Source organism: Saccoglossus kowalevskii, chromosome 5 (assembly GCF_978046115.1).
Source record: "Saccoglossus kowalevskii chromosome 5, keSacKowa6.1, whole genome shotgun sequence".
Taxonomy (NCBI): domain Eukaryota; kingdom Metazoa; phylum Hemichordata; class Enteropneusta; family Harrimaniidae; genus Saccoglossus; species Saccoglossus kowalevskii.
This window is the reverse complement of record NC_140645.1, coordinates 15,748,255-15,774,017: the sequence shown is the minus strand read 5'-3', so window position 1 is coordinate 15,774,017 and position 25,763 is coordinate 15,748,255. Positions and strand designations below refer to the sequence as shown.

At 35.2% G+C, this 25,763-nt stretch overlaps 1 protein-coding gene across 1 annotated transcript; it reads right to left on the bottom strand.

Moving 5' to 3' along the window:
• Nucleotides 1-2,690: 2,690 nt before the first annotated feature.
• Nucleotides 2,691-11,806, bottom strand: LOC146745812 (uncharacterized). Its single transcript, XM_085498748.1, has 4 exons — nt 11,509-11,806; nt 8,256-8,409; nt 3,024-3,471; nt 2,691-2,908 (listed from the first exon to the last, which is right to left on the bottom strand). Exons 1-4 carry the CDS (start codon nt 11,799-11,801, stop codon nt 2,691-2,693), a joined length of 1,113 nt encoding a protein of 370 aa, XP_085354874.1. The 5' UTR covers nt 11,802-11,806.
• Nucleotides 11,807-25,763: the final 13,957 nt, after the last annotated feature.

Sequence of the window (25,763 nt, the reverse complement as noted above, 5' to 3'; positions counted from 1 at the left end):
TATTTATACTTTGTTCAAAATAAATACAACGAGGGCATTTCTTTTTTTAGTTCACTGTTAAAATAGACATATTTAGGCAATTCAAATACAAGGTATATTTATTAGTGTCCTTCTCTACTGATTTCCCTTACCAGTTGTTATACTCTTATATTTAGCATATTTGGCTAAAATAACAAGCTTTGACCAGTTTTTTTTGAGAAATACAAATTAAAATCAAATTCAACAATATGTTTTTAACATATTACTAACTTTATTGTTCAGTGAATAGTTATGTTAAAAATGTAATTAGTTCATTTACCATGGTATATTTGTCTGTGTCTCTGATTTATGACAAATAAACTATGTTTAGGTATTCAATAGAACAGTCTTTAAAAGCGTTTGTTGTTTATTCTACTCGCATATATGGTATATGTACAGGAATATTAACACAATAATTTAGAAGTCATGTTACTTTAGCCGGCAATTTAAATTTTCGAAAAAACCTCTAGTTGAAAACAACTGGTTAATTTGACTTTTCCACAGCATGCTCTAAAGAATCTCTTGAAAGTGATTTTTCGCATTGTATTATTGGTACATTGACTTGACGGCCATCTTCAATTGCATAATCAATTAATGGCTCACTGGTCTAATTTACGTGGCATTTGGTTTGTGTCATCTACATTACTAACACGACGCCATCGTCGTTTTGTGAACAATTGAAATTACTTATTTTCGAACTAAATTTAGTTTTGCATGTAATTTTTATTGTTGTCGATTAAATAGTTTACCTTCACGAAACTCTTCTTCTGAAAAAAAAGAAATTTTTCAATATATTAATACACTGTGATTTATATTGTGCAATGTATCTTAGGAAAAGTGTAGAGTATGGTAAAGACTAATAGAAGCAGTGGAGATTAGGGAGTCATGTTACCATATTACTATACATATCTGCAATATATATATATAACAAATATCAGCCTTGACCTCATTAGTGTGCATGACTGTAATACCTAAAAAGTATTATGCAAAAGTACATGCAAGCACATAACTGTCTCCCTGGGCGTACTGTGGTTCAGTAACCCCCCCTCAAATCATTCTGTACAGATTTGTGTTCCATTGAGTAGTTTGTTCATTTGAATTCAATATTAGGACAGGCATATTTGAATAAAACATAGCATTGCTTTATAGACTAGCTGTTTTGTGTAAATTTTCTCAGAAATTGTATGTCGACTGTAAAACGGGAAAACAAAAAGTCTGAAAAGTTTTAAATAGAGAATTCTAGTAACGAACACACATGGTTTGGAAGGATCTATAAGCTATGATGGAAACTGTCATCACAATAAATCAACTAATCCAAGATAATGGTATTGCAATGACAAAACTTTATGGCTAACCAAATATTAAGTTGGAGGAGGTTTACATGTGTGCTAAAACTTTTAAGTTGACCTTTTGTTCTTGAAATGACTTTTGTAGTAATAATAACGTTTTAGATAAGTAATATGATTGCGATATTACTATGAAGATACGATTATATCAAGTGATCTTCAATTATGTGAAACGAAATGTTTCCCGAAAATGAAAATGGATGTCGCAGCGTCTCCACTGTAAAAATTACAATCAACAGCGATCAATCAATTACTCTGTCTGATATCGAGATTACATACAGTCTCAAGCTATGTAAAGGGGAAATAACACACCTAGAATGGAGCCACTGTAGCCCACAACTATCAGGACAACTACAAATTTATACAACATAACTTTGAATTCACAGGGCAAATTTAATAATATGTCATGTGAATTTAAGCTTTTGTTAAGTAGTCCTGATACTTGTGGGCCACCGTAATACTGCATAGGTATATAAGCATTCATATCAATCCCATTGTATACATGAAGTAATGTCTGTTTCAATTTACTCTTGGTCATCAAATTGTTAACCTACGGATTTTAATATCAGAATTGTTCTGTTAGGCAATGTGGGCAATTTGTCAGCCAACTCAGATTTGGAAGGATACGATTCATGAAACACCTTTACCTAATCAGCACACACAGCTACGAAATACTGGAGACAAAAATGTTACAGATTTACTAGAATGAAACGTGATATACTGTGCACACCGAGTAATTACTTATAAATTATGTTGGTTGGTTATGTCATTTCAATTGAACTACTTCTAAAGACTCATAGTGCATAGTTATATGATAAATTAGAAAAAACTAGCAAACAAAATATTCAGCCATTAAAAAAAAATATGTAAATCCAATCACAAATTATTAAAAACACAATCATTAATATACATCACGTTCATTGGTTAATATAGGATTACATGATCACATATGGTAATTTCACAATCCCGTTCACTATAAGTGTCTATGTTTCTTATTTGTTGACCACTATAGAAAAAAATCAGTACAGTACTTTTAATTTTAGAACAAAAATACATTGCATATAAATCAGTTACATGACTAGCTTAGCGACTTATTAAAATATTCTAACCTAAATAAATATTGTTGACTAACTTGTTTGCAATCGAAATACAAGAATGTAATCAGAGAAATAATGAGAAAAAAATCTTATTTAGTATATTATATCATTTTGTTGGTTTATGTGATACAGTTATACAGTTCAAATACAAATTGATTGTAAAATCATTATCAAATTATTGAATTTAATACATCTGGATTGTCGCCGCACAATTACATTTTTTATTAAATTAACCAAGACAATGCCTTAAACTGACTACATCAAAACTTGATACTTCAAAAGTGTAATCCAACAAGAACGCCGAAATCAGATAAGAATCAGGAAAGTCAGAATCAAGACTTAAAATTCCACCTTTACCATCGAGACCGTCGTGTAAAATCTTCAGGGCTTTTGGTATTCTTTCCACGTCCCTATATTTGAAATAGGATTCGAATGTCAAGTAACCATCTGTAGAAAAAAACATGCTATGATGGTTACAATGCAATTTGTTAGTACATGCAAATATGTATCGTAAAATATTCTCATTCATTAATTCTGTCTTGACGGACTAGCTTATATTTACCTGTTCGTGGAGGAAATGTTATAGTTGAATTAATCAATCGGAGATGTCTTTGCTTCGAGATGCTGATGATATTGGCATTAAATCGTGGTGGTAAAAAGTAAGCTCCAACAATCCCCAGTTCACGAAGCCTAGTTTCGGTACTGACAACAGATAACTGAAGAATATTCTTATTCTGTCTCTCCCATAATCCACTCGGCATTGAATTACTCCCTCTAATGCCTATTTCGGAATGTTTGCTCCATTCTAGGACTAGTTCTGGGTAGAGTTCGATGAAATTGCCATACAAGAACAGGGTCAAAGGAAAGTTTATTTCGTAGGCTGTTAACGCATCTACAAGAAGCTTTGCATTTTTGGGGTCCATACCCACTTCAATAACAATGGACAACTGGGATGCCTTATTGCAATGATCGTTGATTCTGCCGAGAGATCCGGGCGTTCCAATCGGTATCTATTAACAATTGAAAGAAAAATATTGTTGCAATATTTGTATGGTTCAGCTACAATATTCGAGTACTTTGCACAGTATTCATAAAATTAATTTGTTATTAGTGATATATGCCTTTTTGCCTTTCCTCGGTGTTTTAATTTATCGGACACGCGTTTATCATATTGAATATTATCACAATCGGCGTCCAAATCCATATATATGTGTGCTGGGTAAATAAATGTAACATAGATTTATTTGTGAGGTACAGAATATTATTGCAAGTATTACATAAAGCCAAGATGTTAATCTGCTCTTCAACCGTTTAACTAACAATAACTAATACTGTAGACATCTTTCGACCCTAAGAGGATATTGTTCTCATCGAATCGACAAATCTATATATCTATATATTGACCGAGGCTGAGGGTCAATATTTGTATTATTACTATACCGTGAAAAAAAAGTTTCTAAAGGACTGCATTGTAAGATCTAACCCGCCTAAGTTCAGAATTTTCTCCATTCACAAGGAGCTGTTTCATAACACTTCCAATAGTTCGTATGCATTTGTATTCTATAATAATTTCCAAAATTTATGTCACTTTCAAGATTTTTGTAGGTATCAACTTGCTATGGGCGTCATTTCAGAATATGCGATTTTACACATGACGCGCGCGCATAGACACAAACCACACACAGGATTCGGGTCAATCGAATCTAAATAAAATAAAATAGAACACTGAACTAATTAATGAAACCCTTATGAATCTACAATACGCAAAATATAATAAAGTTACCTCAACGAAGTGAATAAATGCACTATAATCGGCATACGACATCAACAAATCCAGCAATACCGTGCAACAAGTATTCACATTAAAAATAACCCATATCAAGTAATGCAAGACACCTTGTTGAGCTGGAATTGTTATTGTTGTTCGACTTGTTCATAACCTACCGGTGATTCTCCGAGAACGCGCCGACAAACCTCAGCGGGGAATCATAATTTCTTAGATTGATCGTAAGGTCGCGCATGCGGAGGAGCAGAATATTACGTTTTTGACCCCTGATACCAAAATTTATCGACCGCCAGATGCACGAATCTGATTGGCTAATGTAATATTTTCAAAAAAAGTTAAGTCGTATTGAGAGGTATGCCATAAACACGTGTAGCAATACGCATAGTTCAAAAATGAGTATTCAAGATATTATTACACACCGTCCATATTGAAGTAACATTGTTATTTAACTTGACAATAAACGACATCGCCAATTATTGTTAAAGAGAAGTTCGTGCAACTCGGTTTTAATACAGAGTTTTGACGTATATCAATCACGAGGTGTGTCAATTACCAATGTCATTTAAACACATCGAATTAGCATATTGTGTTATTCTACAAAATATATATCATAATTTCAATTTCTTTAAACGTATGTGTGGTGAGCAATTTCAGATTTGTTGTCTACCTGCAGGGAACATTGTGTTAAATTAATAAGGAGTGTTTATCTATAGCGCCATCAACGAGTTTCTATGCGAGCATAGGGGATTTTTGGATACCTAGGTTGCACAATTTATTCGTTGGTGTGACTGTGACTCATTGATCCTCGTAAAATCTAACAACTAATAGTTTTCTTTTTAACTCTCACATGAATACTAATGCACGTTAACGCTACGCTCGTTCTGCAAATGGCAAACGATGACTAATCAAGTTTAATTGCATCATATTAGATTAGACAGTTTTGTGCAAAATATGTCAAAGAAACGAGATTTCAAATGATGACGTTGTAATCCAGGAAATTCACTACGTGGCCGCCTTATTGATAGTTTAAGTCACTGTACGCGAACTGTTCGAGTCACAAAAAAGAAGAATTTGCAGCGCCCTCACACGACTTAATAGAACGTTTTAGATAATATGACTATGACAATTACACATTAAGAATAGCAAGCGTTAGGAATGGACCATTAACAAGTCTGGGGCGATGACTTAAACACTATGCGAAATATTTACTCCCTTCACTAGCGTTTGTTCCATTTTTCAATTATAAAATGCTGTATTTTTTATTTCTTTTTTTTTCTGAGAAATAGGGGTCAGAATGTGTTCCCATGATTTTTTTCCTCTACATTTTTTTTCCAAATCTGCCATCGTCCTTAAGTCACACATTTTTACAAAATAACAAATTATTCTACAAGCAAAAAAAGATGTTTTTTTTTCTGCAAAACATTTTTCTTAGCTATCCTATTCTTTTAGCTAATTTAGCTAATCCTTCATTTCGCTAATTCAAAATGCCGCTAATTTAAAATAAATTATATTCTCGCAATGATATTGTTGGTTTTCAGTTTTCGACATTGTGAAATTCTTTTTTTTTTGGTAGAAAAACCCTAAAAAACTGAGATTTTGACAAGATAATTTAGAAATATATTATTAAGAAAAATTCATAACGAAATGTACTTTAATAATTTTCATAATTACCGGTTACACAAGAATATTAGAGAACAAGATAATTTGCTATATTCTCTATAATTTTGCCTTTTTGTCTTGAACTACAAACTATTTAGGGTGTTCAACAAATCATCTATTAACAATAACTTTAATAAATGTGATTTTACTTGAAATTTGAAATGAAAATGAAAGAATTTTGAAATTGGAAAGTTTTTAACGCAGTGTAACAGTATGGGCTGCCGTTTGTGTATTCATGTATATATTGTTTTTTTATGAACTTAAACTTAAAATATATCTATGTACACTTCATTATTTATAGATAATTTCACTTTCATTACTTAAATGTTATTTAATTTCGATTCGAGATATATTATAGATATATTTCTATAAAAACAATCGTTTGCAGCATTTATTCACATACCAAGAATCAACGTTATATTATTTATTTATATTGATGGGAATTATGTGTCAGGAACGTGTGTTATATTATTTTCCAACCTAATTATTTATATTACTTTATAACTCAGAAAGAACGTCGTTCTCTATTGCATTCGCCGCGGATTCAACTTCATTCGCTTGTGATAGATACAAGAATTCCCCATCTTCGATATAGGCATAACTCTTAGCACACATAAATATTGAAAATAAAATAAGTATTGTAGTTGATGTTTTGGATTTGTAGATCGTATTGGGTTAATATCACGTTTTTGTGAAACTAGTTATGTTTTCGATAAATTTTACTGTAAAATGTTCACATATGGATGAACTGTGGTGAAATATCAGATTTGCGCCGACACAAATAGGCTAAGGGTGCCATTTGGCCAGAAATTACGATTTTTTGCGCAAATGTCGTACAAATACATGTAATTTAATGCCTCCGTAATCACTGAAACGAGCTTTGTTTTTCACAATTTTCTTCCGGGAACAAATATGCTTCGACCAAATTTCAGGCATAGAAAATAAAATCTTCCTGATTCAGTCAAACATTTTCCAGCAAAAATTATTGAAAACGACACACGTTTGAACAACTTGTTTTAAACAAAACGAATTGAGCAAAAAAATCTGCTGTAATAACTTTGTTGTGGAATAATTTCATTGTTTTCAATATACATGTGTGGTACGGAACTTTTACTGCAATGATTTTCAACATTGACAGAATCATTCGAGAGTTATGCCTTTTCGTAAAATGGCGTTCGGTTGCTTGGTGTATTTATCGGTCTCTAACACAGGCAAATGAAGTTGAATCGTTGAAAACACCGACGATCACATGTGACGTCAGCTATTCCTAAGTTAGAAAGTTCCATCACTGCTCGGTAATATTTATCGCATTGGCACGGCCAGTCGGTGCGGTGTGAATTTGTCATGTTTTATAAAATAATAAACATGTGTTCAATGTTTTTTTTATATAATTCGCTGTTTGAATGGCATGACATTGTATGCAAACCATTCAAATGTAGAAGCGATATGTTAGTGCTAACATTTCTAGATTGCCAAAACCGCTACACCGTTTTTGCTGTATAATAATGATTTTAGTCGCACCGAGTCTGCAAACAAATTTTACTTTTCATTATTTAATTATCAAAATCTATAGGACTTGTAAACTATATCGATATTCGTATTATGCATATACAAATACACTATACAAGTCTTGCATGTATAATTTATTTATGAACAATTTTGACACCTTCATTTCTTTATAAATCATGGTTGGCGAATACATTTATAGTCGTGGAGTTGCAATTATACATGCACTTTTATGCTCACGTTATTCAGTGCACTCATTCAAATTTATTTAGCAATGAAATAGGATTTACACAAATATGTAGCATTATTTAAAAATAGCAAGCTTACTCAATCATAATGGTATTTATTTATAAATAATGGGTTTTGCTGCAATATATGTAACTAATATAAACACCTTTCTGATTATATATGACACACAATTCTCATCATGATAAATAAAGAATATAACGTTGATTTTGTGGTTGTAAATACATGCTGTGAAATCGATTGTTTTCATTGTTTTCTGTTAATAATAATTGTGGTTGTAAATACATGCTGTGAAATCGATTGTTTTCATTGTTTTTTGTTAATAAATTGTACGTAAGTATATTATATATATTTATATATAATAGTATGAGACGGACTATTTAAAACAAACCCAACTGATTATTTCTATTTAATTCATTTGATATGTCATTATTTATTAATAATTGTCGCATTTTTAATAATTTTATAATAAGCTTAAAGCCATAGTGAAGTAATGCATTGAATCAAATTCGCTAAAATTGAAAATTGCATGTAGCTATTTCAACGTGTTTAACTGTAACAGTATATGTATATGTTCGTGAATGAAATGAAACTTACATCGCTCTTTTGCAATTCATCCAAGTCACTTATTGTCTTAGACTCTCCCGCCCATGTTATGACTTGTTTCTGTTTATTAGCTTCCTCGACGATTTTTTTCTTCTCTTTCGATGTGAGACCAGTTGGTTGCCAGGAATGAAACTCACCATAATACCTGAGCATACGGGATATTTGTAAACTGGTGCATTTTGTCGTAATTCAACATGCATTTAAACAGTCGTCACTACTCATCAATGAAATGAGAATCTAACATATACATGGTAGGCTGATTGGTGATTCGCTCCGCCAAGATAGAACAGAGTTTTTTTTTTTACCAAACTTTTCCAACTAACCAGAGAATATTTGATCTAGCTTATCAACACCAGAACAGACACACACGAAATGGCTTCTATAGAAGTCTATTAACACGGCTGTTGTAACTAATGAAGTCGGGTTTAGATAATGACTTAGGCTAGCAAGGAATCCGTGTCTTGTGAACGTCAATCCAGTAAAAGCACTGACGTCAACTCGAAAACAAAATAGTACAATTGGGCTCACACTCAAGTTGAGTAGAATGAGATATGTCTGAGGTTTTCACTCAAAGACTGGTAAGAGATTTGGCGCTACGGTATTATTGTTCTTGCCATGGCAACGGTGGGCCAGAATTTTGTTAGATTTCGTCATATATCTGCCTGCCAAGTATGAACTAAGTCGGCTCAGCCAAAAACAACAACAAACAAAAACAGAAGATTTAAAAAGACCTTACCCCCACTTCGAAGTCAAATTTCCTGGCAATAAAAAATAATGTTGGGCTCACACTGAAGTTGAGTGGAATGAAATGTTTCCGACGTTTTCACTCCATGATTTAGAGAATGAGATACATTTGGCGCGAAGGTATTAAAGCATTTCTCTTGTAGTTGTCATCGCAACAGCGGGTTGGGATTTTTTTCTTCAAATGTTATCATCTGAACAGAGTGAAGGCATGACCTACCTGCCAAGTTTGAACAAATTCTGTGAAGCCCCAAAATAGCACAGAATAGTTAATACGTGAAGAAGACACAGACACAGAAGAGTTATTATAAGAACAATCCTTAGCGGAGAGAATCACCAATAAAAAAGCAGGCTCATGTTTCCAAATTTACGAACAAGCTCCATGTTAGTTCTGCTAACACAGTTGTAAATGAATATGATTACTTATACACACCGATTTAAGTATATTACAAAGTATCATTACATAGCATTCTATTTGTCTCATTCAAAGACCAAGTGTTATTCAATATTAAAGCAGGGGAGTCTTCACCTGCGCTAGCGCCAGAAGGCCATAGCGTGTCATTATTTACAAACAAGCGTCTACCCATGAGCCTTTGTATTTTTAGCGTGTGTTGTTATCGTCGCATGGGAGTCAATTCCCGCGTGTGCGCAGGTGACGACTCTCCCGCTCTAACGTTCATGTTTAACTATTAATAAATGTACCACCGATTCTCCACAAGCCACCATAAAACTAATATTGGCTCACGTGTTGCATATATGGAGCACAAGGTATGCTTGGGTTGGCGAGGAGTTCTTTCTTTTTATTATTTTGCAGTGTTGTCAATACCAGTGAATTTACTGCCAATATAATTGAGAAAAGTTCACAGTGAACGAAAAACTGTTACAGTCACTGGTCCCTGTATAGAACTGAGGTAAGTATTGAACGTCGAAGCGCGTGAACTGCGGAAGTCGAGTTATTAGTTCACGCGCGAGTTGAGCGGAATTCAAAATGCGTCCAAAACACTATAATTTAAAACGTATTTCTTGAAATTCATTTTCACAATCAACTATTCAACTATGACAAAATAAAATAAGAAGGAAACCAGTTTTAATCCGTTAAATATATTATTATTATTATAATTTAAATAATTTACATTGTGAGTGGTCGAGTGACTAATGTGAAGTAGTATTGTAATAATCGGACGCTGAACGGTACACGGGTACGCCGTCTCAGGTGCCCGCCTGCAGTTTGCCACCACTGCTACATAGAGAGGGTTCGCTGCGGTTCGGTTTCAAGAAGAAAGAATATCCGTAACTTTTAGTGTATCTTTATGAATGAAACACACACCTGGGAACAGGGATAATTCATTAGTTTATACAAACTGTAACCCCGGGCTGTGACATTTACCATGGAGTCACCGCTAAGGAAATGCATACCACCGTCGGTCTTTCGTCGATCACGTTTCGCAAATAATGTGGAACTAATCACTATAAAAACTCACATTTTTGTACTCGCGTTCTGTAGACATATCCCTAATTCGTTTATCACCTTCGACCGGGTAAATCACAACAGATTAACCTTAATTCATCAACACGATCGGATGACCCAGTCGGGCAGCCAGCCATTCTCCATGTCTCGACTTCTGTCGTTGATGTCGTGGTTGAGAATCCAGAATTAGTCTAAGCCACAGGCGGTATTTTACCCGTCAATCTACTTTATTCAAGTACGCTATATTATTTTTTTCAGTTTTCTCATATATTTGTATGTATTTATATAAATTATAGCGAGGGCAAAGAGTATGACAGAAATCTATATACCCTAAGAGTACGAAAACTGTGCACTTCCGGTTAATGGGCGCCGCCATTTTGTTTGCTAAACAGCTCATTTATGATAAAACATCTACAACATATTGTTCACTGAAAAGATAATCGTTTTCTACAATAGACTGAAAATAGTTCGACGTTGAATAATGTTTCGGGCCGTTTTGTTCAGCGGCGACACAAGGATCGTGCATGGCACATCTTGAATTTCAGTTCACACTGCGCTCACTTCCCGGGCATTTCCTGCTACATATTGTACAATATTCCCTCAATGGCGAGGAAGAGTCTCATGTTTTTGAGTATCACCTATACAAAATTCGTCAATTATTCAAATTGGTCCGTGGCAGAGACTGATTCAGCGTGTTCAGTCTAAACTTGGAGAATGGCGGTCCCCGTGACAGCGCCATCATTATCGCGCACTAGATGGAACTCCGCCACTGTACGCGCATTTGCACACAGATATCCTAGAAAAAAATGATCCTATTTCAATATTAAAATCTGTTGTTATTGCAATTGACCAATTTATTTGATGCGATTTCCAGTATTAAATACTTGTTACATCATAATTTTACTTCTTCACAAAAACCTTCTTTTTTATATTTTAGGCCTTCACTAAAGGGATACAGAATAATCTGTAGCAATGATGTCATAACATTCAATGATATAGATATAATGATATAATAAAATATAATTTAATACTAACTTATCAATCCAAGCAAAAGTGTCATCAGTCAACATCTTTTTCAATATTCCATATTCAGCTCCCTCAACGTCTAATTTCAGTATAACGTAATCTTCCTTCCGTGTGTGTTTCTGGATCCATTGTGAAAGGTCAATTGTAGGAACCGTCACGTGACGACTAAGCTTTCGTCTGCCACCATCTGTATCCGTCTTTTTCTCATCTTCAAATGCAAAGAGCGATCCGCCACCCCACTGCATGTCCCGTTTATTGTTAATTTTGCCAGGAAACCATGCACCTTCTAAGAATGCTGTCATATTACCTGCATAGACAAATAAAGGAGTGTTATTTCAGGTGACGGACAGCTACGAGCATTCATATCTGTCCAAAAAAGATGAATATAATCGGTTGTCACTACGATTGTAAAAATGTAGTCTGAACACAGAGGGAGTATTGTTTATATGTTTAATACGTTTTTTTCACGGGCGTAGGAAATGAAATATTTTCGATACAATTGCAACGTCTTCCGATCACCCATCTCATACAACGGATAACCAAGCATTAATTTGTCTTACCGTCAACATTAGAAACACCAACTGGGGTGTGTGCATATACATTTCCTTGTGATACGTATGCAGCAAAATATGGACGTAATTTATAATCAATCTCAAATGAATGAATTTCAAACTCTCTGGAATTTGGATACATTTCCCGGAACATCATGACAGATGAAGCCATATTGGCGCCGCAATCAAGGAATATTTTTTTACGCTGCGTGTCATTTGTCAGGGGTCCACGCGATTCCCTGAAAAACAGAATATTTTATTATAGCAGTTTTGAAATGACACAGCAATAAATTCACAAAGGAAAATAGTCAGTTAATTTTGTTTGTTGCGTTCAAATACAACACTTCTGGGGCATCAGTTAGCCCATAACAACTTTGACAACTGTGTTAATTTTGTCAATACAAGTTAACGATTAGCTTATTACTGTGTTAGTAGACGAATATTTGCATCTCAGGTTCGCCATTCCTTTGAAAAATGAATAACCCATAGCCATCCCCATCCTGATGGCTTTTTCAGTAATACAAACTGAAGTCAAAATGTTAAAAAGCAGCCAGCCAGTGACGTTCTGTTGCATTCAATGTTGGAGATTTTCACTTCGATGAACTTGGTTTTGGTTGTGTCTGTCTTCGTGAAACTTGTCAGCATTTGTTCTTTTAGCAGTATATTTTCCATGTGATACCTTTTCCATTAATTCAATGATATTGATTGTAAGATTCCAAGATTACATAACTTACCAGTAAAGTGGAAGACGCGGGAGGGGCAAACTGTCTTTTCAACCTGCTGAAAGGACAATTCGTAACACGAATGTATATAGTTACAACAGGTGTGTACACAGTAAACAGGACTTTGGAGCGACACTTCAAACTCGGTTAATATGTTTGCAGGGATACATGGCAGATGAGTGTAAAATGTCTTCACTTACATGTTTCAGAATATGTACCTCCGCGGTATTTAGTGTGCCAACAATACGTGAAATACGACGCTCGCAAAATACAACATGACTTTTTATCACTGGCGATTTTAGAAATTGTTTTATGCACTAACATTCATTTTATCATCTGAAAATCTTATAAAAATTATTGTAGTCCCACACTAATTATTTTGGAGGACTGTTAAAATTATATTATTTCGAATATTTCTGGTACATTGAGACATCAATTATGTGTTGTTTGTCCATCGATGCGACGAGAACCATCTAGTCATCCTGGGGTGGAAGTGATCTTGCTCTGTGGGTCCACAGGTGGCTGGTGCGACCGATCTGCGCCCAGAATAGTCTCTGGCAGTGCGAAAAGAAAATAGTAGCAGCTGCTATAGGATTGTTGGCCCTGTTCCCGGCTTGTCTGTGGTCATCAAAAGCAGCAATCCTGTTGGCAACTTTAGCTTCCTTGTAAGATTCCAACACGAATTGTCGTTAGATACTCGCATCTGTGTAGGGCAATATATTCACCTACTCAATAGTAAAAACTATGGCCACACACTCAAAACCATACACTTGTCTTGACTTTTGACTTTTAATTTTTCTTTAGATTCGTCATATTACTAACTATCTCCTAAATCGTTCAAAAATGTGCAACCTTTGCACTAACTTTTCGCAATTTACAATTGGTTGCCGTCTCTTTTACATCTCTAACAACAATTCCCTTTTTCATTGCATTGTTTTTTTTCTCGATTTGATTAAACTTTCTTTGTATGACAGTAATAAACCAGATATCTGGCACTGCATCACAGCAATTGACACATTACAAGCGTAATTTTGACAAAAATAATTCCCCAAATATCGCCATGAGTTCATTTATATGTTTCTCATATGTGTCTTATATTATTATCTCACTTACCACAATATATATATATGTACCAATTAATGGTTATTTGCGGTGTGACTGCAGTACACTTCAAACCCATTGGGATAGTAACTTATTATCAGAACACAAGGGATTCGCAGCCAGAGTGTCATTCGCAGCCAGAGTGGCCTGGCAGTATACCATTTCAAAATATTGATGTGGCCCAGAAATACATCGTTTATATTCGTTTACAAGTCCCAAAAGAGAGACCCATAATTTTAGAGAATCTCGTAATGATTCTGATAATTTCATCCAAAAAAATAGCATCCCATTGTCAGAAAAATAACATGATATTGCATATATTATTATTTGATTAAATTTGAAATTGTTATATTCTGTTCTGTTATTTATATGCTGTTCACACAAGTAGCACATCAACATGTCTATGTTTGAAAGGTATGTGACGAACATAATCTCATATAGAAAGAAACGATATGCTCGCATTTTTCTTATAAAAATCAAATTATGTGTGCATACAAATTATTCTCGATATACGATATACGAGGAATCACGTGCTTCAGTATATAACAGGACTAACATGACAATAATCATTAATTGTAAAAGAACTTCCATAGTGACAAGCATGAGAGCAAGTTAATGAAGTCATTTCGCATCACCACGAATAATTGTGCATTTGTAATCATCGCGCAATGACCATTAGTTGATACTTACGTTGAAATAATCCGTGAATCATTTCTAAATGAGATACACGTTTTCTTAGTAAATTCCAGTGGCATTCCCGATTTTGATCCAATAAGCTGCCATCCGCAAAACCAGCAGATGAAGATGATACCAGACATTACTAGTACGAAAAAGAACTTTTTTCGTGGCATCATTCTTTCGAGTCACACCCTAAAATATTTAATTTAGAAAATATACTGGCGATTGGTAGATTGAACAAACTTGATATAAAACATGATATACGTGATTCAACTTGGTCATTGTTATTGCATATTTTTCAAGAAGCCCATTTTGGAAATATTGGTTCAAAAATAATGGTTTGTACGGCACAAGCCTGTAAATTTACAGCGCGAGTTTAGTAAGGTAATTGAATAAAACGCATCCGTGATGATAGTTATAATGGGTATTATTATACATCTGTCACTGTAACAGTGTGCCGTACTATAAGTTACAGAGTATTTTCATCCTATCATATAAGGAAATCCCAAATATGGAATGATAACGCGCATAAGCGTCCTCTAATAATAAAAACAAACATTGCTTCCACCAGGGTTTGACTGGACTCCACACAAGGAAGTTCGCTGATTCTGTTCTAAACTTTTTGGATTCCGGTATTCCCATGATGTATCCTTGGAAGGAAAAGATGTATAACAATATGCACTCACACTTCGCCGTCGCATCGACCTCCGCTGCGCGATGTTGTGCAATATTCTTTTATTAATAAATCAGTACGAGAATTGGTTGTACCAGTTACCACCGTCGCTCATACTTTAGTATCGCTCGGTCACAAAGAGGACGAAGTGAAAACAACATTTTTACTAGGTACATACTGTATTTTCTAAGTGTTTTCTATTTTGGTTTCAGTGTCTTATTCACGTTTCATACATTAATTACGTATTACACACAGTTTCATTGTAACTTAAACAACATTATCATGTATTATGCAATACTCATCCAGTAGTGCAAAATAAACTACGGTCCTGCACAGAAAATTATTTTCCCCATCGGATTTTGTTAAAACCAACAGACCCGTGTACGATCTGACAACATCGATCAAATATGTATTCATTAATTTGTTTTCAAACAATATTAAAATATTAACCTCATCCTTGTTTTTCGTCAACCAGGAGTACAATTTATGACGTAACTATTAACTGCCCAATTCAATTGCCCGGGTCAAGTGTGAATTATATCAACAATAGCCTTCGTCTGAACTGCGGATTTCACCGTATCGTGTCATTTGCCATTCTTGTATCATTGAACTACGATGCCACGTGACTTTGATTGACGGCGTCCTTTTCCCCGGTTCGTGTTTTTGACTTTTATCCGCCAAAATCTCCACTCGTACAATATTTATTGTTACAAATACTACACACAGTCGTTGCTGTAATATTCATAGTCACATACATTCACTTTGGCACGACATGATCGACCTGCAAGTTCGAGAAAACACTTTTTACCGGAGCTTGGCTGGAGTTGTTCACTACAGCGTGACAAGCCTGGGATAGGAAATATACCATATTGTTTAGAAATGTATTTATAGTATACCTGGGCCTTTAATTATGGTGTTCATTTACGAGTAGGTTTCTACCTTAGGTAAACAATATTATGCAACTCTGCATGCAGCTTGTAACACCTATTTAAAACATAGCAATACCGGAATGTACGTGTGTTGAGATGTCGTGATTTCACAGTCCTGTCTGGGTCAACTAAATCAACTTATAAATTTCCATTATATAATATAAACTTAAACAGACATTGTAGTACCAACGACGATCCAAGGCCAATATGATGAGTAGTATATCTTCTATTCCGCAAAGTCTTGACTAAAATAGTTCGGATTTGGATTAGGGTCATGGCGTTGAACGAGGGGGCATATTTACTATTAGTGGTCGGCTGTCAACGCAAACACTGGTACGATGAAAAGCATAATGACTAGATAAAGAGAAAAAGAAGATAATATGATATGCACTTTTCTGTTTCTTTTTCGTAATTTGTACAGGAATTTAGAGGCAATTCCGCCTTGAATTATACATCTTCGGGAGGTTTTTTCGAACGCGAAAGAGCTATGGTCATTTTTTTTGTCGGTCATGATGAATATACGTTTCCAAATAAACATACTTTTCCACCAGATTATATAAAAACACATTTCCTAATCCTAGCGCACCTAATGCATAAATACGCGTAAATACATAAGTACATATATTGTCCCGATGTTTTTTTTTACGAAAGGATTGTGCAAAAAAAGATTTCGATATTTTCATTTCTGTCTGTTGAAAATACTGTTTTGGATGTACATTGTCTAAAAAATCATCACAAAAAATACTATCGTGGAGCAGAACTCATTGACAAATTAATACAAATGTATATGTAGAGATGACAGAGTATTGATGAATAATATAAGAGTTAGTTTACATACCTTACCAGTAAAATGGAAGACGCGGGAGGGTCAACCTGCTGTTTTCTTTTCAACCTGCTGAAAAGACAATTCGTAACACGAATGATTATAGTTACAGACAGGTGTGTACAGAGTAAACAGGACTTTGCAGTGACACTTCAAACTCGGTTGAAATGTTTACAGACTTATTAGTGTCAAATGTCTTCACATACATATTTCAGAATATGTACATCCGCGGTATTTAGCGGTCCAACAATACGTGAAATACGACGCTCGCAAAAATACTACATGATTTTTTTTCACTGGCGATTTTAGAGATTGTTTTGTGCACTAACATTTATTTTATCATCTGAAAATCTTGTAGAAATTATTCTAGTCCCACCCTAATTATTTTGGAGGACTGTTACAATTATATTAATTTGATTATTTCTGGTACATTGAGACATCAATTATGTGTTGTACGTCCATCGACACAAGGACCATCTAGTCATCCCGCGGGTCGGGGTGATCTTGCTTTGTGGGTCCGCAGGTGGCTGGTGAGAGAGATCTGCGTACAAAAGAGTCTCTGGCAGCGCGAAAAGGAAATGATAGCAGCTGCTACAGGGTTATTGGCCTGTTCTTCCTGGTTTGTTTGTGGTTATCAGCAGCAGCAATATTGTTGGCATCGCAAACTTTAGCTCCCTTCTGAACAACTGATCGCCATGTTCCTCTGTCTTGGGCCACCTGCTGCCATGTGCCGTGACAGATGTTAAAATTCTTCAGTGCGGCTTTTAGTGTGTCCCTGAAACGCTTCTTCTGGCCACCTTGAAGTGTTTTCCTTGCTGTGTCTATTTGGGAGTCGCTCATCTGACATGCGAGCTACGTGTCCTGCCCAGCGAAGCTGACACTGCATCAAGATGGTGTGAATACCAGGTAGGTCAGCGCGTGTTAGGACCTCAGAGTCTGGGATCCTGTCTTGCCACTTTATGCCAAGAAGTGTTTTGAGGTGGATGTGAAAGTGGTTTAGCTTTCTGGCAAGACGTTGATGGACTGTTCAGTTTTCACAGCTGTAGAGTAATGTAGTGAGAACAACGGCTCGATACACCTTGATCTTTGTCTCTGTAATCAGTTGTCACCACGATTGCAAAAAAAAATAGTCTCAACGCAGAGGGAGTATTTTTTATATATGTATGTAATATGTAATTTTACGCAGCGTGGGAAATGATATATTTTCGATACAATTGAAACGTCTCCGTCTTCCGATTACCCATCTATGATGATGGAAAATCAAGCCTCAATTATTCTTACCATCAAAACTGGAAACCCCAACTGGTATGTGTGCATATACATTTACTTGTGATACGTATGCAGAAAAGTATGGACGTAATTTATAATCAATTTCAAATTAATGAAATTCAAACTCACTGGAATGTGGGTACATTTCGCGGAGCATCATGGCTGTAGGCTGTGTCTCATTTGTCAGGCGTATACATTATTTTATTATATATAATATATATTATTAATATATACTATAATATTTTATTATAGCAGCTTAAACCACACCGCAATAAACTCACCAAAGAAAAATAGACAGTTAATTATATAATAGTATACAATATATTGATGTGGGTCAGCAATATCCTTTAGATAGTCTACAAGTTTTTCAAGAAGCCCATATTGGGAATATTGATGCAAAAGTAGTGGTTTGTACGGCACAAGCCTGTGAATTTACAGCGCGAGTCTAGTAATGTTATTAAATAAAATGCTTCGGTGATGATAGTTATAATTGGTATTATTATATATCTATCACCATAATGCCACAAGTTAGAGCGTACCGTAATTTTGCGGTATTTTAGGGGGTATTTTCATCCTACCAGATTAGGAAATGCGAATTCTAAATATGGAATAATTACGCGCGTAAGCGTCCTCTAATAATACAAACAAACATGGCTGCCACTAGGGTTTGACTGGAATTCACACAAAGAAGTACACTGATTTTGTTCTAACCTTTTTGTATTTTGGCATTCCCATGATGGATCCTTGGAAGAAAAAGATAATAATAAGTTTATTACGAGAATATCTCAAAGTATGCACTCAGACAGTACGCCGCATCAACCTCCACTGCGCTTCGATACTCCAGCTGTACAGTCTTCGTGCATAATTTGAGGTATTCTAATAATAACCTCATATTATTTTACATCTGCCACCGTAACGTAAAGTTACTTAACGTAAAGTTCTAGTGTGCCGTAATTTTGTGGTATTTTACAGTGTATGCTTATACTACCTGATAAGGAAATGCGAATTGCAAATATGGAATTATAACGCGCGTATGCGTCCTCTTATAATAAAAGAAAATCCACCCAAATAAGTTCGCTGACTCTGTTTTGGATTTCTGCATTCCCACGATGTATCCTTGGAAGTAAAAGATGTATAATAACAAAGGTTATTACGAGGATGCACTCTGGCTGTACTGTCTGCGTGCATACTTTGAGGTATCCTCGTAATAACCTCATATTATTTGATATTTGATTCAATGGCATATCTTTATGAGCTGTGCCAGGTGTAGACTGGCAAAGTCGGGACTTTTGTTGACAAAAAGAAATAATTAATTGTTTTTAGCATGATCTCGAAAACTACTGGACGCATCTGCGGGCATTTGACTGTTATTAATTATTCATGATGTCATTGATTATTCATTAGTGGGTGTGTGAAAGTAAGCAAAATAAACTCAAAAATTGGAGCTTCCAGGGTTGTTCTTTCATTAACGCTATCTAAACAAAAAAATAATCACAACTATTGTCGCCGGTAAGTCGCTCAGCTTCCCCTGACGGCATTGATGTAAACAGAAAGGGGCAACTTCGTACTTCAGTGATTGTCCGCTTCCCGTCGGAATGGCAACAGACACGTCTTTAAAGTAGTAATAACTTTCAATAATCTGTCTTTGATTCGATCGCAGAGATATTATACAACCACGAGTGCTAAACAAAACAAATAAACAAAAAAATAATCACAACTATTGTCGCCGGTAAGTCGCTCAGCTTCCCCTGACGGCATTGATGTAAACAGAAAGGGGCAACTTCGTACTTCAGTGATTGTCCGCTTCCCGTCGGAATGGCAACAGACACGTCTTTAAAGTAGTAATAACTTTCAATAATCTGTCTTTGATTCGATCGCAGAGATATTATACAACCACGAGTGCTAAAATTTAATCATTTAATACACCACATACAATTATTTTCTCCATCGGATTTTGGTAAAACCAACACACCCGAGTACGATATGACAACATCGTTCAAATATGTAACCATTAATTTGTTTTCAAACAATATTAACCCCATGATTTTTTCGTCAACCAGGACTAAAATTCATGACATAACTCTAAATTCTGGTGTGCATTTATGAGTAGGTTTCTACCTTAGGTAAACAATATTGTGCAGCTCTGCATGAAGCTTGTAAAATCTATTTGAAACATAGCAACGCCGTAATGTACATGCGTTGACATGTCGTAAATTCACATGCCTGTCTGGGTCAACTAATTCAACCGACATCGTAGTGCCAACGACGACCCAAAGCCAACACGAACAGTAGTATATCTTCTATTCCACAAAGTCTTGACTACAAGTTTTTCGATTTGGATTAGGGTCATGGCGTTGAGCGGAGGGGCATAATTGCCATTAGTGTTCGGCTGTCAACCGCACTGGGATAGTGAAATGCATAATGACTAGATATAGAGAAGAAGAAGATAATATTACATGCACTTTTCTGGCCCCTTTTCGTAATTTGTACAGGAATTTAGTGGAATTTAGAAGGAAGTCCGCCCGGAATATATACCCTCGAATAGTTCTTCGAATGTGAAGCAGCTATGGTGATATTTTTTGTCGGCCATGATGAATATACGTTTCCAAATAAACATACTTGCCCACCAGATTTTATAAAAATGTTTCCTCATTTTAAAGTATGAATACATCAGCGCATATATATCTCAATGTTTTTCTGATGTTTGCCCAAAGGAAAATTTCGGTATTTTCTATTCCGTCTATTCCAACTGTTCAAAATACTGTTTTTTTACATTGTAATGGCAATGACGTGTGAATACCACGGGACGCTCGCCACACTTTGGGCTGGGAGAATGCGTTTCGTTTCCTCTTTATCTACATTTGTTGTCTAGCTACGACGAAATGGCAGTGCCAAGGGTCTTCACATACATATTTCATAATAGTTGAGTGGGCGCTTCTTAGACACGGCTTGCTGGTTTCGTGGTCTCTGTGAAAACTAACGACATTTTACGTTTCTCTTGATTATTAATGACCAAAAATGCAACTATTCGAGATTGTTCATGTCTTGATACAACTCTGGCTTAAAGATGGGAATCTCACTTGAAGCGTGGCGATGTTTTATTGGTATTTTTATTCAGTCAGATATCGTGGCCATAATGGTGTTAGCCATATTGAATTGACTATTCATGGCGGTCTGTATCTTCGTATTGTTGTGCGGTTAAGTCTACTACGATGTGCTGACGTGGAGTCAAATCCAGGCCCATCATCTCGTGCAACTGCAAATAGTGCTAAAGCTAGTTAAGAATCAGAGTTCATTGATGATAATGTTGTAGTTACGCAACTAAGCAGCCGGAGCAGAAACAGATGAATTTATGGGTCAAATGCGTTCTGAACTAGAAAATGTTTCATCAGAACTCCAACAGGCGAATACTCGGATTAGTGAACTGGAAGCAGAAAACCACAAACTGCTTCGTAAAATGGATGGTTATGAAGCAGCTTTGGATCGGTAAAACGGGCAAGATATGCACAATGACTTGGTTTTTCATGGAATCGAGATCCAGTTGTGAATTTCTTACTCACGTGCTAGATGTAAATGCTGAGTGAATTGAAATAGATCGCGCCCATCGATTACCAACCAAATCGAAACCGCAGCCAATCGTTGCAAAGTATAAAGACCGAGATCGTCTTCTACGCCTTGGTGGGAAGTTGAATGATTCCAGCTTTCGTGTTACTGAACATTTTACGCATATGATTCGTGAATAACGACAAAAGTTGGATGTGTTCCTTCGGAGAGCTCTAGATGAAGGTAAGAAGGCGTCGCTTCGATACGACAAGTTGATAATTGATGGTACAGCCTACGTTTAAGACGAATCAACTGATGATATTAAGATTATTAATGGATAATCGGGTGGCCACGGCCTAAGCACTGACAACAGTTCTTGTATATCGTGTAATTATAATAATGTTATAATTCCCAACATACCCTGTAACTAATATGTAATAATGTTATTAATATAGTTGTATGGAATGTTAACGGTTTGGCATCAAAATTTGATAACCCGGATTTTTTAGCATATTTAAAAAACCTTTGATTTGACTATGTGTTCTGTTATGTCTGATTTCAATCTTAATGGCTATTTATGCAAACATTGCTATCGTGTGAAACTTTGTGTAAAGGGACGTCCATCCGGTGGTATTAGTGTTTTGTATAAATTAAGTCTAAATAACAATGTATCTATATTTTAAAACTCGCTGGAAGATGTTATATGGGTAACGTTGGTATTCCAGTATGTTTTAGATTTGTGTATTATTCACCAACAGGTTCAAATTATGCAAATTATGGCCTTTTTAGTATTTTGGAAAATGAGTTAGCCGATACTTTGGCTACATATCCAAATCATAAAGTGGGGATTACAATCCCCGGAAGGCATCAGAAGCTGATTGTGTCAGTTTAGATTCTGTACTTCCGTTAGATAATAATATACTCGACACCCGAGATTTCCTCCCAACAAGAAATTCTCAAGACTCGTGTGTAAATCATTTTGGTAACTTACTGTTGGGTGTTTGTATACATACTGGGATGAGAATTGTGAATGGTAGACTTCATAAGGATAAAGGGGTTGGAAATTTAACATATGGTAGGAATGGTTTGGGAGTGTGATTGATTATCTTTTAATGAATGTTAATAATTTCGTGTTAATCCACGATTGATAAATAATGTCAATACTACTAATAATATTTTACCAATCACTGCTAGCATTTTAATAAGTAGATATAAATTTAAGTAAGAATTTTCAGCAAATTTTTATTCATACTGGTCGAATATTGAAACTGAATCTAATGTGACTATTTTTACTGATTTGATTAATGATGGTAAAGTTGTCGACGCAGCTGATATTCTGTTACGTATGATTAGTACTTCTGTTAAAGATATGAAATGTCAGGTTAATACAGTTACTCGATGTACAGATTCTTGGTTTGATTTTGATTTTGAATGTATTAATATGAGAAAAAATGTTCAGAAAAGTTTGAGATTGTATAGAAATTGTAAAACGCAAGCAAATCTTACCCAGTATCACGGAGCAAGAAATGATTATTATTCATTGTTAAAATGGAAAATGAAAATGTTTTATGAAATTATAAAAATTCTTCCCTGTTTTGGTCCCTTATTTTTCCGATTTCTTTCAAGATAATAACACTGAGTGGAACACTCCTAGTTGCACGGCATTTTACAATGAAGTGACAAATTTTGTTGACAATACAAGATCGGCAGTCGACCCTGTTTTAGATGGCCTTACAATTGCGTGTACCACTCTGGATTGGGAAATCACCCTTCAGGAACTTAATAATTCGCTTGTCAAATTAAAGAACAATAAATCCCCTGGTCTAGATGGTCTCTCTTGTGAAATTTTTAAAAATGCGCCAAGCCAATTAAAAAAACGTCATGCTTCTATTATATAATAACATTATTATCACTGGTGTTTACCCTGATCAGTGGGTTTTCCCTATATATAAAATGGTTCATTCGGTAATGTACAAAATTATACAGGTATAACTCTGATGCCTTCCATAGTTTTCAGTTATATCATTTTTGACAAGTTAAATTCCTGGACGGAGTCAAATAACCCTCTAGTCGATGCCCAAGTTGGTTTTCGCAAGAAATATTCAACAAATGATAACATTTTTATTTTATAATTATTAATAGGTTATTACATATCAAGGGTAGAATGGATTGTGTATTCTTTGATTATGAAAAAGCATTCGACAAAATTAACCATTGCATGTTATTTTATAAGCCAGCATGGGAATTAATGGGAAGTTGTTTAATTTAATGTATTCACTGTATTGTAAAATGAAAGCATGTGGCACACCTATTGGTATAACAGAGTTCTTTGACTGTCATGTGGGTGTACAACAGAGTAGTGTGTTATCGCCCTTGCTTTTTAGTCTCTTTATAAATGATTTGGGAAGTTCAGACGAGCACGAGCTGGGGTGCACGTATTAACTTTAAAGATATTTTATTTATTGTACGCCGATGATGTGGTCATGTTTAGCAGTACAGATGTTGGTTTGCAACAAAAATTGTGAGAAATGGTATTTTACTGAATTAGGTCGATAAACTCTTCGGTCATATCGGCTTGTCCGCATTGTTAAGTTCTGGTTGCGTCTACTACAACTGCCAATGAATTAAGAATTGAAGCAGATAGGCGATTGAAAAATGAGAGATCAGAGCGTATTTGTACTTTTTGTACTACAAACCAGATTGAAGAAGAATACCACTTTTGTTCAACTTGCTCTTTTTAGAATGATCTGAGGAGAAAACACATCTCCGAATTAATGATTTCTTTTCCAACTGTAAATTTATTTTTTTAATGTCCTCACCCAGTGTTACCGTTTTACGTGATCTTCAAAATTTATTTTCTACACTATGCAAAGACGGGACCTGAATTGTGATACGAGTTTTCTTGATTAGCCCTCATATGTGTAAATATATTCTTTTATCTGATTTGTACTTAAAGGCCGGTGGCCTATGCACTTCTAGTATCGTATAATTGTTCAAATACATTTAAACACATACACAATAAAATGTCGTAACTACAGCGCGGGAGTAGTTTCTTAAACTCCCGGCCTGGCTACTACTGATGTGATATCTAAAGGACAAATCACGATACACGTAGAATGCTTAACTAGGTGTCCGCAGTTACAGTCTATTTCAAACCAATGCACATGAAAAAAAAAATGATATATTCAATACTACATGTAAGATTCTCTTGGAGCGTTTACAGTAAACATGTCATCACGTTCTGGCGAATTCCTGATTGACTCTGCATTTGTATTAGTCATATTGTGTTCCTCGTCAAAAATTGTCTAAGTTATCTATTATTGTGCTTGTTTGTCATTTCCTTGTATCAACATATATGTACACTTATAGCAACTCGCAAGTGAACTTATATTTGAAGGCAAATATTCTTTTCGCTTTTTTCAATCCACGCAATACTGACAAAACTTTGACTCATCATAATAAACTTAGTATGAGATTAGTATAATGAACAATCTTGTAAATACAACTTATATAAAACAATGACTGTAGGTGAGCTATTCTGTAACGTAGTTGCTTTATAATGCTAGAAACTCATAATCACCAACGACTGTCTCAACTACTGTTTAGGAAGTTTCTTATTAATCTCCCGACACATGTCAAAATCAATAATTTAACTTGCCATTTTCGTCTCAAGGTAGGTAGTTGCCTGTAAACACAAGTGTATGAGTTGATTCAGTTGGTGTGTGAAAATATTTTATGGCATTCCAGCATACATATGATGATTATGCTAATGAGCAAACATCACTGTTTGATTACGAAAGAGAAAATTCAATTTTAAATATCTTCAGCAACTTACAATTTTGAGTTTCATTTCGGTATTCTAATTAGGTCACTTAGTCGCGTGAATCCAGGCCTGAATCTCAGACCAGAGAAATTATACTAGTTACGCACCCGCCAGTAATACAAATTAAATTGATAACACTGAAATGTAAATGA